Genomic DNA, 13,254 nt, shown 5'->3' on the forward strand with positions numbered 1-13,254 from the left:
AAAATAGGCAGTCATGCATATGCAAAGTACTTGCCCAGCTAGACAGACCAGTTCACTGCTACTAGTTAGCTCCTCAAACTGGTCTCAGGTTGGGTAATACAGAGCTAGGGGCACTGGAGACACTTGTATCCTAATCACCAAAGACATAGGAGATGGGAATAATGAACCAAAATGATTGTAAAGTGCTTTTTTAGATACTTCTAGGAACATTCAAACTGCAACTACTGCAACTAAACAGTATTTAGGAAGAAGGGCTTGCACCCATGATTTCCTTGTTCCAGAAGAACTCCCAAATGAGGAAATTCCTTTTACAAAGGGGACAGCTCAGTACTTGCTCAAGGTAATGTGGCCAATACGTGTCAAGTCTCCCTAGCTTTGAGGCCATGCTGCCTCTTTGATAACAATAATAACACAGAACATTTAAAATAGTAAGTTGAGTTGCACCTACATTGAACTACACTTAATTCCAAATTTAATAAAAATATCTCACAAGAGTTTTGGCAGTGGTCTTAGAGCAAAGAAGGGCCAGAAAATGGGGATCTGTGACTCTGATATGATTTCCTGGGTTTATGACCACTTAAATTTGGAAAGGACCTTAGGGGTCACATCTAATTCAACCCTTATATTTTGAAAATTAGGAAACTGAGGCCAAAATGACCTGCCAAAGGTCAGAGAGGGAGAAAGTGGCAGAGTGGGATTTGAACCCAGTTCTTTAGACCGCAAATTCTGAGCTCTTTCCATTGTTCCCTGGATGGAGCAGTCAGGTAGCTGTCCAAGCACTGGCCATGGCTGTGGAGATGAGTGGAGATAATGCACAAAAAAGCCACCAAGTGTGCCCCGACCAGGGGCGGGCCAAGGGGCTAGCTCCATCTTTGTCTGCTCTTCGCCCCACCTCAATCACATCAATTATGTAAAGTTGAGAAGTTTATTGGGAAAACATGACAGGCAGAGACACCTCACATGACAAAAAAGAAACAGACTTTGAAAATGGCCCCTCCAGCCATGTGAGAGCCCGGCCCCATCTTCCCTGGCAGATTAGTAACAACATTCTACAGCAGCCAACTCGCCCTGGTGGAGCGCAACAACCTGGACCAACCCCAACACCACTCCCCCTCAGAAAGGAGTTCAGCACCCCCACCAACAATCGGCAGTGAACAAAGAGCCCTCCTGGAAACGACAATGTGGGTCTGATGGAAATGTTGTTCAGCCATCTCAAACCCGGGAAGCTGCAGGGGGCAGGGACTGAAGAAGAGGTTGACAAGGGCATCTTAAGGAGGGTCCCAAACTTCCAGCTTTTCAGCCACTTTGACAAATATCTCCAAGTAAAAAAAAGTCACTTAAGTAAAATGCCCAATGTTTTTCCAAGAGTTCCCCTTGGACTTCTCCCCCACTCCACACACCCACAGATGCAAATGGTAGAGCCCAAAGGCCACATTTTCAAAACAGAAAAGCAAGAACAAGCCCTGGCACTCTGTAAGGAGTCAGGAAGGAGCTGGAGTCTGCTGGCGCCTCTCCCACACAGGCTTGTGTTCTCCAAGGCGACTGTCCAGCAGGTGTATTGCAATGGTCTAGGTAAGGGTCTCACCCTTTGTTACCTGTCAAAGGAAAATGGACACAACTCAGTTTACAAGGATTAGAGAAGGTTTATAGCTAGTCCCCTTATCCAGAACTCCCAAACAAGCTCTTCCCTTGGGCTCCCCACCCCACCTCAAGACAAAGCATCTCCCTGGTCATGCTCACCCTTGCTTCAATATACTCGATTCTCCGTTCCAGGGCTGTCAGTTTCTCATTTAGTGTTGCAAGCCTTGAACGACAGGACATATCTAGTAAAAGGATATGGAAGGCTCAAAGTCAACATCACAACACACAGACTCAAACCATACCCCCAACCCAGGAAGAGAAACTGAGACCCCAGGTAGAACACAGTTAAAGCAAAGACCAGGGGAAGAGAATTTCAGAATGACAGACTTCAAAAAGCCTTAGTATAAAACAAGAGGTAGGCCCCCTGTAAAAATTTAGGCCAAGCCTGAACAACCTGCGGCTTGCAGGCCATTTTCGGCATGCCAAAGGATTTCAGGCTGCCCGCGAAAAATGCTGAGGAAAAACATCCTTTACATTTTTCAGGGGCCACCCCAAAATCCTTTGGTGTGCCCATGGGCCGCAGGTTGTGCAGGCCTGCTTTAGGCCACGAGAAAGTCAGCATGGGAGGGATAGGAAGCTCTCAAAAAATTAATTCTGAAAATATAAAAAAAACCCCCAAAAAACCAAACCCAGAATAGAGCAGAAAAAAAGAGGAGGTGTCTATAGAAACAGATCTAGATTTTTTTTTCTTCCTTTTTTACTTCTTATAACAAGGAATGGCTCTTTAGGTGGGAGACAGATACCATTTAGAAATGAAGACAATGCAAAAGCTATCAACAGAACATTTTTAAAAATAAAAAGACAGAAGCAAGGGGAGGTAATGGAGGACAAATACAAAAGCCAAGGAATCTGGTAAGAAAGGATATTACAGCTATGGCTTGGGTGGACAGGACAATAATAACAGAAGATAGAAAGGGGACAAAAGTACTCAACTCCATTTTGCTTTGTAAATTTCTGTACAGGAAGATGATCTTTGGATCAGAGAAGAAAGAGCAAGCTCCAGAGGAGACCACATCATGATACAGAAGCCCAACATGCTGATGCCATTTCGGGCTGTGTTAGAAGTGGAACAGTGTATAGGACAGGAGACAGGAGGTCAGACCCCACTTGGCGCACCATGGGTGACTCAGGGCAAATTTTAGAAAAGAAATCATTAACCTAGAATGTGTCCAAAGAGGGACCAGGATGGTGATGAGCGTTTAGATCCCTCCATACTTGGATCTTTAGAAACTTCTCCCCTGCGGGACTACAGTGGAAAGTGTTGGATCTGGTGTTGACACCTGAGTTCAAATCCCAACACTTACTAAGCTATATGACTTTAGTCAAGTCATCTATCCTCTCTGAGTCTCAGTTTCTTCATTCTTCTACCTCACAAGGGTGCTCTGAGGAAAGCATGATACAAATCCCAACCATATCACTTGGTGATTCTATGGTCCTCAAAATCTGTTTCAGGAGCAGGAACTGTGCAGAAGTTACTACCCTATTCCTAGCCCCACTAGATATTTATTAACAGAAGGAGCACAGCTCAGAAAGCTAAGAACTACGCTGAAAAATCGGTTTCTATTTCAAAAGCAAGGGGCCCTGACAGCTTCCGTCTGGAGAAGGCAGTGATTCTGCTCAATTGTCAAAGCATTACACAGCCATTTTCTCAAAGTGATAAGGGTTCCTACTGCTTCCTTGTACCATCTGTCACACCCAATCACAAAATCCACATTTCATCAAGCTAAAAGCACACAGACTAGTTCCCAAGTCCTGCCACTTCTGATGGCTAAGGATCAGAACAAAACACACCTTTATGGTTAAATTTATTTAATTCACAAGTACAGCAAGAATACTTTCAGTATCAAGGAAAAAAAGTCAAGGAAAATGTATGACACAATTAGTTATATGGATTAAAAAAAAACGTGTTTCCATTGTAAATCCTAGGCCCAAACTATAAAAGCCTACATTTTTCTTTAAGATATACTTGGACATAAGACTCTTCAGTTCTAAATTCAGCAAGTATGATGTGCCACTTCAACTAAGAATAAAATGGCTGTGATTTGAGTGCTCGTCAGTGCAGAAATAACGTCACCACATCTAATCCTATTTTTCAAGACAAGGCTAGTGAACAAAATGTAGCAGATAGCAGTGTCAGGTTATATTAAACTTTAGAAAGAGGGCCTCAAGATTTACACAAAATACTCTACTACCAGACAGCTTAATCTCTTGTTTGGAAGCACGACAATGTGTATACCATAACTTAAAAAGAAACAATCTTTTACATCCCTTTGTTACCAAAAAAAAAAAAAATACACATCGTAAGGGTTGGGTTCTTCTCAGCTTTCAATTCCAATATCATTAACTACTATATTCAGATTTAAGACAAAGTCAATGATCCCCTTACTCTCCCTAACCTCCCAATGGACAGCCTTTAAGTTAAGAAATTGTTGAGTCAAAAAATGATGAGAGGAAATGTATTCATTTCTGTTCTCCCAGTGACATGGGAAGGTCAAGATGTCAGGAACTAATACTGAAAGTCAGAAAGTCCTCAACTTTCTGAGTTGATTTAAACCTAGCTCTACCGAGTAGAGGTGTTTATAATTTTGTCCAATTCAGAGAATCCTGGAATCTCATAGCAAGAAGGGGCCTTTTCAATTGTTTAGTCCAAACCCCTCATTTTACGCAGAAGGAAACTAAGGCCTAAATAGGGCATAAAATGAGCCTTAGATCCTAACAGCTACTTCATGGCCAATGTAGGATTAGAAGGACCCCAAGCTTTTGACTTCTGGTGCAGGGCTCTCCACCAGTGCTCTATACAGTAGCATCCACTTCTGGATTTCCCAGGACACATGAAAGTTGTTCTCCAACCTGGCATCATGCCCAATGCCAGCCACAACCCTGACAATTCTCCCTTCTTTCTAGAATGGTACCAATAGATCAAGAAACATTTAAGTACCTCTTATGTGGGACAGACACAAAGTTCAGCTGAGACAAGATCCTGCCCTGAAGCAGTCTAATAGAGATAGGACAAGAACAGAGAGAGCTACCAAAAGTATTACATGCTAAATGAATCAAAGACATTGGCTTCAAGTCTAGCCTCAGATACTTACTATCTGTGTGACTTTGGGAAAGTCATTTAACTTCTCTGGACCTTGATTTCCTCATCTGTAGAAGGTTGGGGGTTGGACTAGATGGCCTCTCAAGTTCCTTCTGCCTCTAGGTCTATGATTCATTCTCTAGAAAGTATTCGTGGAAGGCTTCCTGGATGAGGTGGTTTTGAGTTACCACAACTGTTTTTACCCTCCATTCCTCACCCTTCTCTAAAGTAAAGAAACCGAGGACATTAAGCCACACCAAGGTCAGACTGACATACTGCACTTGAGAGGTAGGAGGGAAGGAATAAACATTTATATAGCACTTACTACGCACCAGGAGCTGTAGTAAGCACTTTTACAAGCATCATCTCATTTGATCCCCACAACAACTTTATGAGGGAGGTGTTATTATTTTCAATATGCATATTAGTATCACCTAGCACACCTGGGCCTCCTCAACCCATGACCTAAATTTTCCTTCTATCTTAGCCATCCTCCAGGATGGTTATACTTAAGAGCTTACTATCACTTATAAGTGTTTCTTTTTTTTAAATTCTATTTTCCTTTTCAGCCCCAAATTCTCTTCTCCCCTTTCCTGCCATGAGAAAGCAAGAAAAACAAAACCCATCAAAAGCATGTAGAGTAAAGCAAAATAAATTGTCACATTGGCCATGCCCCCCTCCAAAGCCTTAATCTACTCCCTGAGTCCATCGCTTCCCTATCTGAAGGTGTGCAGATGGCCTATCACAAGTCCTCTAGAATTGGAGCTAGTCTTTGTGTTGCTCCTTCAAAAGTGTCTTTACAATATTGTCATTACTGTATAAATTGTTCTCCTGGTTCTGCTCACTTCCCTTTTGATTAGTCCATACAAGTCTTCCTAGATTTCTTTGAAAACATTCCTTTGATCACTTCTTAAAGCACACCAGTATTCTATCACATTCATATTCCATAACTTGTTAGGTTATTTCCCAATTGATGGGGCACCTCCTCAGTTTCCAATTCTTTGTCACAATGAAAAATGGTGCTAGAAATACTTTTGTACACATGGGTCCTTTCCTCTGATCTGAGACACAGACCTAGTATTGATATTATACCTATACCTGTTTCCACTTCATGATTTTGAACTCTGAGGTTCCCTTTTCTGATCATAATCTCCTGTCTGTACACCTCCTGACCTGCTTCTCTTCTCCTAAAACAACTATTCATTCCTCCAGGATCTCAGTTCCTTGCTGTGCTCCAATTCCGTCACGCCTGTCTGGCCTCATTTTCCTCCCTTCACAGTCTTGACCTTATACATAACTAGTTCAACTATGTACTGTCCCCTTTGTCCGCCTGCTATTCAGGCCCTGCCAATACGCATCCCTGGACCACCCCTCACCATCCGCCTGCCTTTCTGCCCTGTTCTCTGGAGCTAAATGCCAGTGGAGGAAGCCCTGCAAGTTCACTACAAATTCATATTACCTAATCTTAATCAGACCCTCACAGCTACATGGCAATCCTTTTACTTTTCTGACTGATTCTCACATACACTCCACAGGGTATATTCCAAACCTTCTTTAAGCCAGATACATATAGTCCTCCACTCCCTCTCTCAACTGATGGCCTTGCCTCATACTTTACTGAGAAAACAGAGGTAACTGGTTGTGAGCTCCCTCATTTTTCCTACTCAATTCCAAACTTCTCTATATCTTCCCCAGGACTATCCTCCTTCAGCTCCAGTCACTGAGGAAAAGGTGCCCCCAGTCGGATCCCTTCCTATTTCTTCCAGAAGGTTGCCCTATCAATCATTCTCTTGCTCATCTTCAGTATCTCCCTAACTACTAGCTCCTTCCCAGCCGAACAGGACCACTTCCAAATCTCCACCATCCTTAAAAATTCTCCACTTGATCCTGCAATGTTCTCAAGCTACTATCATATCCCTAAGGACTTCCTCTGCCAAATTCATACAAAGAATCCTATACTACCTCCACTACCTTGCCACCCACTCATTCCTCAACTCCTTGAAATCTGCCTCACCACTTAATGGAAAGTGTTTTCTACAAGCCCAGCAAGAAAGGATCTCCTAGGTGCTAAAGCTCAGGGTCTTTTTCAGTCTTCATTCTCCTTCATCTTTTCACATTTTTTGACATTGCTAACCAACTACTCACTCCCTCTACTGGGAAAATCACTCCTCCCTTGGATTCGGTGACATTACTTTTCCTACCTCTCTGACTACTCCTCAAACTCCTCGGCGAAAAAAGCAATTCACTTCCCACCTTTCCCAAAGTAGGCGTTCCTATTCTTATCTTATCTGCACTTTTCTTCCTAGGTGATTTCATTGGCTCCCATGAATTCAATTACCTCTGCTCAGATGATAAATCCAACATATCCAGTCCTAAGCTTTCTCCTCAACTCCACAATTCCACACTGTCAAATGACACCGCCAGAATATTCTTTTGGCAAGACCAATTGAATATGTTCACAACAGAATTCATTATCTTTTATCTTACCCACTAAAACTGTTCCTCCTTCAACCTTCCTTATTTCTGCTGAAGACACACATGGCTCACGCCCTCACAGTTAGCTTTAAATCAATCACCATACTATCTTATCCCCCACACCCTGTCAGTTGCCAACTAAGTTGTCAATTCTATCCCCACTGCAGCTTCAATTAGTCCTTCTTCTCTACTCACATGGCCACCATCCTAGCTCATGCCCTTCTCACCTATCACCTTGAGTATTTCTAATTGGTCTTTCTGTTTTTATTCAATCTGATTTCCAATCACATAAGCTACCCAAATAATCTTCTTAAGGCATAGGTCTGATCATGTTATTCCCCTGATCAAAAATCTGCAGTGGTTCTCTATTACCTTTAGGATCAAATATCAATTCCTCAGACTGGCATATAAGATCTATATAACCTGGATCCAACCCAGCTTCCTAGACTTATTTCACATTACTCACTTTTCCATATATGTCATATATGGAACTACTGGCTGTTCCCCCAATTCTTCATTTTATTTTCAGACTTCATGTAATTTACACAATCCTACTCTCATGACCGCAGTGTCTTCTTCCTCATCTCTAACTCTCAGAAACTTTATGTTCCTTCCAGGTTCTGCTTAGGGGGTTCTTCCTTAGTGAAGCCTACATTGGTCCTCCCTCATCAAACTAACTTGTATTTATGCTGTCTCTTCCCAACAGAATGTAAGCTCCTCGAGGGCAAGGACTGTAAGGCTTTTGTATCTCCAGAATCTGGCACACCTTCTTGCATGGAGTTAAGTCATATGCTGAAATGAACTGCTGAAGTCTCATCCCTTTTCCACATGTAAATATAGCTATAATTTCTCCCGTAAGAGTCCCTTCTTCTGGCAAGCTGTATTCCACTTCTATCACTGGAGGCAAACAGTTACATTTCTCATCTCTCCTACTAGACTACAAGCCTTCTGGAGGCAGGGCCTTACTCACCTTTGTATACTCCCCCCAAAGTGCCCAGGCCTCCCCCATAACAACACTCAAATAAATACTTGTGGAAGGAATAAATGGAGCCAGAGAATTGGTTGAAAACTGTAGACTTGGTGACTAGGAGCATTTCGTATGAAGGAGAAAGAGCTCTGGATATGGGATCTGAGGACTAATTTAATGCCAAAGGAAGTGGCATTAAAGAAGAGGCATCACGATCTGCTTTGCTGCTGTGCCCTGAGGAACGTCTGACCTGCAGCTGAGTCCTCAAAGACCCGCTCTCCCTCATTGGAATGACAGCTCCTTGACAGCAGGGGCTGTCTTACTTTTCTATATGTAACCCCCGGCTTTACACACAGTAAGCGTTTAATAAATGCCCTCAGTGATTCGCGTCCTGGTTCTCCGGGCCACAATTTCCCCACATGTAGAACAAGAGGGTCGCTCTCCCTCCTCACCTCGGCCTGTTGGCCTCCTTCGAGGGTCAAGACCACTCTGAGGAAGCCTTTCCCATCCCCTCCCCCAGCTCCCCTCCCCCCCCCCACCACTTCCGTTCTGTCTGTACCGCGGCCCCAGAAGCGCCGCTTCCTTTCGAGGGGGAGCTCCCGGAGGGCAGGGGCAGCTTTCTTACTCCCTGACCTATGACCTCTCCACTTCCCAGCCAGAGTGTGTGTGGGGGGGGGGGGAGTGGCACGGGAATTCTCTCGTCCGTTCCCCCGGAAGCGCTAGAGAAGGGAGAGGAGGAATCATCTCCTATGGGCCCAGCTGGCAAAGGGCGCCCCCCTCCCATAGGTGGGGGTGGGGGGTGCAGAGCTGGGGTCACGGGGGGAGGCCCGGCGCGAGGGCGGGGTGTGGCCGGGGGTGGGGGGAGTGCAGGTTGGGGGACAGGGGGACAGCCGCCTTCACCGACTCCTCCAGGCGCTCACCGAACGAGTTAAGGAAGTCCGCGATCTTCTTGATGCTGCTGGTGATGACCTCGATGTATTCGCGGTTCGCCCAGTCCTGGTGGATCTCCCGCTGCACCGGATCCTCCTGCCCCGCCATGGCCCCCGCCCGACCCAGCGCGCTTGCGCCGCCTACGCCGGAAGCGCGATCTTGGCTCACGCCCCGCCGGCTCCCGGAAGACGGAGGAGCCGGCAGCAATGCGCGTGCGCACTCCGGATAGCCACCACCCCCTCCCCTCCCTCTTCCCCCCCCCCCCCCGCCTGACTCTGCAGAGAACCTCGGAGGAAGGGGTGTCGCGCGTGCGCCTTGAGCGCACTGAGGTGGGGGAGGATGTGGGGGAGGTGCCGCTCAGCTGTTGAAGGCCGTTAGGGGGAGCGCGCGTGCGCCAGCCGGACCAGACAACCTTGGCCTCTAAATTTTGTCTGAACTTCGGTCAAGAAGAGGCGTCTGTTGAAAGGGCTGAATAAGAGCCGACCCTTGTGCAGCTAGCCCTTGAGCTCACTTTCAAAGTGCCATTCGAAAGCGGCAGGGTGGTGCAGTGGTTTGAGTCCCGCAACCCTGGGTTCAAGCTGCCTCTGCCGCATCCTGGCTGTGTGACCCTGGGCAAGTCACCTAACCTCTCTGTGCACCAAGCAGGTCTCGCACCAACGTGGGGGGGGGGCGGTACTGATCTGCATCAGTGGAGGAGGAAGGGAAGCTCTCCATGGCAGGGCCATCACAGTTTCTGTTCCCCCAAAGTGCCACTCAAGAGTCGTGTCACTGCTTGGGAAAGGAGAAGAGAGAGGATCTGCTGCCTGTTCATAAACAATAATAATCGCAGGTGACAATTTATCAGTCAAGCAACAATTATTAAGCGCCTAGTGTGTGCCAGGCACTATTCTATGCGCTGGGAACACAAAAAGAAGCAAAAGACAGTCCTTGTCCTCAAGGAGCTCACGATCTAATGGGGAAGACAACATGCACACACATGTAACCAAAGCAAGCTATATACAGGAGAATTAGGAAATTAGGATAATGAGGAATTCGGACATTAATTAGGAATTAGGAAACAATTATACTTAATATGAGTTTTTTTTAGCTTGTGGCCCTTCTTTGCCCAGTTGGGGTACCGTATCGAACTCTGCATAAGATGTCAGACTTTTTCCAGTGTGGTTTTGCTGAAGCTTTTACTCTTTAAAATTCATCATGGCCCAATTCTGAAGTACTCATGATGAAAAATGCTATCCACCCACAGAGAAAGAACTGATGGACTCTGAATGCACATTGAAGCCTACTTCATTTTCCTTGTGGTTTGGGGGCTGTTTTCCTTCACTGTAACATGACTCACATGGAAATAAGTTTTGCATGACTGCATGTGTATAACCTATATCAAATTGCTTGACTTCTCAATGAGGGGAGGGAGAGAATTTGGATCTCAAAGTTTTAAAAGATGAATGTTTAAAAAATTTTGCATGTAATTAGGAAAAAAAATTTGAAAAAAGAATCCATCATCATGGGTGATGGCACTCTAGGAGGTATTGCCAGGGAAATAAGGTGATGTAGAAACAAAAGACATTAATAACTGTTTTAAATAAGGGGGGAAGGGTTGGACTAGATGACCTCTAGGGGCCCTTCCAAGGTCCCTTCCAACCCTAAGTCTATATCATTCTGAAGCCCATGATTTACAAAATGCTTACTTCCCAGAATCTCAGAGCTGGAAGGATTTCCAGAGGCCATCTGGCATCTGGTCCAGTCCATGACAGAATAAGAAACCCCTCCCCAACACACATGGCAGGTGGTCATTCAGCCTTTGCTTAAAGACTTAAGGGAGAAGAAGGTCACTGCCTTCTCAGGCAGCCTGTTCCACTATGGGACTATTCTGGTTACTAGGAAGTGGAAAGGGGTCTGGTGTTTGAGGCAAAAGAATTTAGCATCAAATCTGGGACTGTCTGGGTCTGTTTCCTTTTTTGTAAAATTCAGGAGGCTGTCCTACATTGCTTCTTAGGTCCCTTCCAAACTTAAATTTCTGATTCCATGATACTTTTCCATAGTACAAAGCTAAATCTGCCTCCAGGCATCTTCTACCCAGTGCTTCTAGTTCTGCCCTCTGGCCAACCCAAAGGAGCCCAATCTCTTTTCTAAATGACAGCCTTCTGGTGTTTGAAGACAGTTACCATGTTCCCTCTTGAGTCTTCTCTAAGCTAAAAAAAAAAAGGCCAATTCCTTCAACTGATCACCAAGAGGCATTGACTTGAAAGGACTCCACATAATTCAATCCTCACTGAAACCTAAGAGGGAGGCATTCCCATTTTATAGATGACTAACCTGCCCAAAATAATTTTGAGTGTCAGAAACAGGTTCTGAATTTAGTAACAGGTTACCTAGTAACAAGAGCTGGCAATTTAAGGGGAGGGGAGTAATCCTAGAAATTGGCTGGTTTAGGTAGAGAGGAGGCACACCATTCATATCCACCACTCCGTAAGGAAGAAGCTACCCCAAATTAAAGATTTAGAATGAAAAGGGATATTAGAAGTCGTCTAATCCTACACCTCTCCATCTACAGATGGGGCCCCAAAAGGGGCTTACCAAAGTTCTTGAAGCCTGCCATTGATAGAGCCAGGGCTTCTGTGCTCTTTCCTGTCTTTTAAGGCAACCTCAAATGAGCAGAGCAGTGGAATTGAAACTGGCCAAAAATGTGCACTGCCTATATTAGAAAAATCTTTCATTTTGTTCTAGGGCTGCCAGTTTCCTTACTGAATATCTTTCTTAATTAGTTTCTCCAGAGGTATTACAAGGGTAAGTCAAGGGAACCAGCTGTCTCAGTCAGGCAAAGCTGAAGAGTATATACAATATATAAGATATATCCCTCCTATCCCAAGTATGCCATGCCAAATTTTATATCCTTTCCTTGGCAACTAAATATCACAGGATAGAGGCTTGGGCCTGAAGTCAGGAAGACCTGAGTTCAAATTTGGTCTTACATACTAGTTGTGTGACCCTGGACAAGTCACTTAACCTTTGTCTGCCTCAGTTTCCTCAACTGTAAAATGGAGGTCAAAATGGCAGAGGTTGTTGTGAGGATCAAATAATGATGGAACACGTAAAGCATTTAGCATAGTTCCTGACACAAAATGGGTGCTTAGGAGATGCTTTTCTCCTTCCTTGCCTCCAGTTCAAACTTTGCTAGTGACAGTGCTGGGTTCCGATGCCATATCTGTACTGCCCTGGTTGGTCCCTGGGAGCTTAAAGAGACCACAAGCAGAATGACAGAATCAAAATGGCAGTGGACTTGGCTCCAGGAGAGTTAAGTTGGAGATCCCGCTCTGTGACTTACCAGCTTTGGGACTTGGAGCAAACCACTTTGTCTCAGCCTCAGTTTCTTTATTCAATTTGACAAACTTTCATGAAGTGCCTGCTGCAGGTTAACACCCATAGCACAGGCAGCATAGCCTGGGAGATAGAGCTGGTCCTGGGTTCAAGTCTCAGCTGGCTGTAAGACCCTGGTCAAGTTGCTTTATCTCTCAGTGCCCTAGGAAACTTTGACCCCATGGTGTCAAACTCAAATAGAAATAGTGGCCATTAAACCATAAGGATCCCTGTGGGCCCGATATTGACTTAGAAAACCACATATTGACATTACCTACATTCTATTGTATTTTTATTTAGTTAAATATTTCCCAGTTACACTTTTACCTGGTTCAGCCTGAACTGGAGAGTGCAGTGGATGCTGGATGATGTTTGCCACCTCTTCTTAACATCTTAACTTGCAAAGAAGGTGTAGATCTGTATCAGTAAAAGTTTCCTTATCCACAATTCCTTATTCCCATGAATCTGAGGATCACTAAGGCACTATGTTGGATGCTGGCGATACCAAGATAAACCAAAATACTGTCACTGCCTTCACTGACCTTATATCCTACTAAGGGAATACAGCCTCTGCACTGAGAAATGAGCTATCAGGTAGACAGTGAAGAGAGAACCAGATAATGTGGCACCTGAAAATTGGAGGAGAGCGAGTGGATACCTTCAGCCAAGGGAATCAGGGCAGGGTTTCTGAATGAGGTGAAACCTGAGCTGAGCTTTAGGGGAACAGAAATATGCCAGAGAGCGAGAAGAGGGCAGTGTAAGATCAGGTAACAGCTGGTCCAGTGTGACAGAAGGGTGAAGAACAGGA

General features: G+C 44.9%; 1 protein-coding gene across 1 annotated transcript; it reads right to left on the minus strand.

The window, feature by feature from the left end:
- Window positions 1–911: 911 nt before the first annotated feature.
- Window positions 912–9,231, minus strand: BRK1 (BRICK1 subunit of SCAR/WAVE actin nucleating complex). The gene is made up of 3 exons (XM_036739275.1): window positions 9,083–9,231; window positions 1,741–1,823; window positions 912–1,595 (listed from the first exon to the last, which is right to left on the minus strand). The coding sequence occupies exons 1-3, from the start codon at window positions 9,198–9,200 to the stop codon at window positions 1,569–1,571; spliced, it is 228 nt and encodes a 75-aa protein (XP_036595170.1). The 5' UTR covers window positions 9,201–9,231; the 3' UTR covers window positions 912–1,568.
- Between the last annotated feature and the right edge of the window lie 4,023 nt (window positions 9,232–13,254).

This window comes from Trichosurus vulpecula, chromosome 9 (assembly GCF_011100635.1).
Source record: "Trichosurus vulpecula isolate mTriVul1 chromosome 9, mTriVul1.pri, whole genome shotgun sequence".
Classification (NCBI taxonomy): domain Eukaryota; kingdom Metazoa; phylum Chordata; class Mammalia; order Diprotodontia; family Phalangeridae; genus Trichosurus; species Trichosurus vulpecula.

Coding starts and splice junctions, on each gene's coding strand:
- BRK1 (XM_036739275.1), bottom strand. CDS start 9,200: ATGGCGGGGCAGGAGGATCCGGTGCAGCGGGAGATCCACCAGGACTGG. Junction 1,824..9,082: donor GGACTTCCTTAACTCGTTCG/GTGAGCGCCTGG, acceptor TCCTTTTACTAG/ATATGTCCTGTCGTTCAAGG. Junction 1,596..1,740: donor TCGAGTATATTGAAGCAAGG/GTGAGCATGACC, acceptor TTCCTTTGACAG/GTAACAAAGGGTGAGACCCT.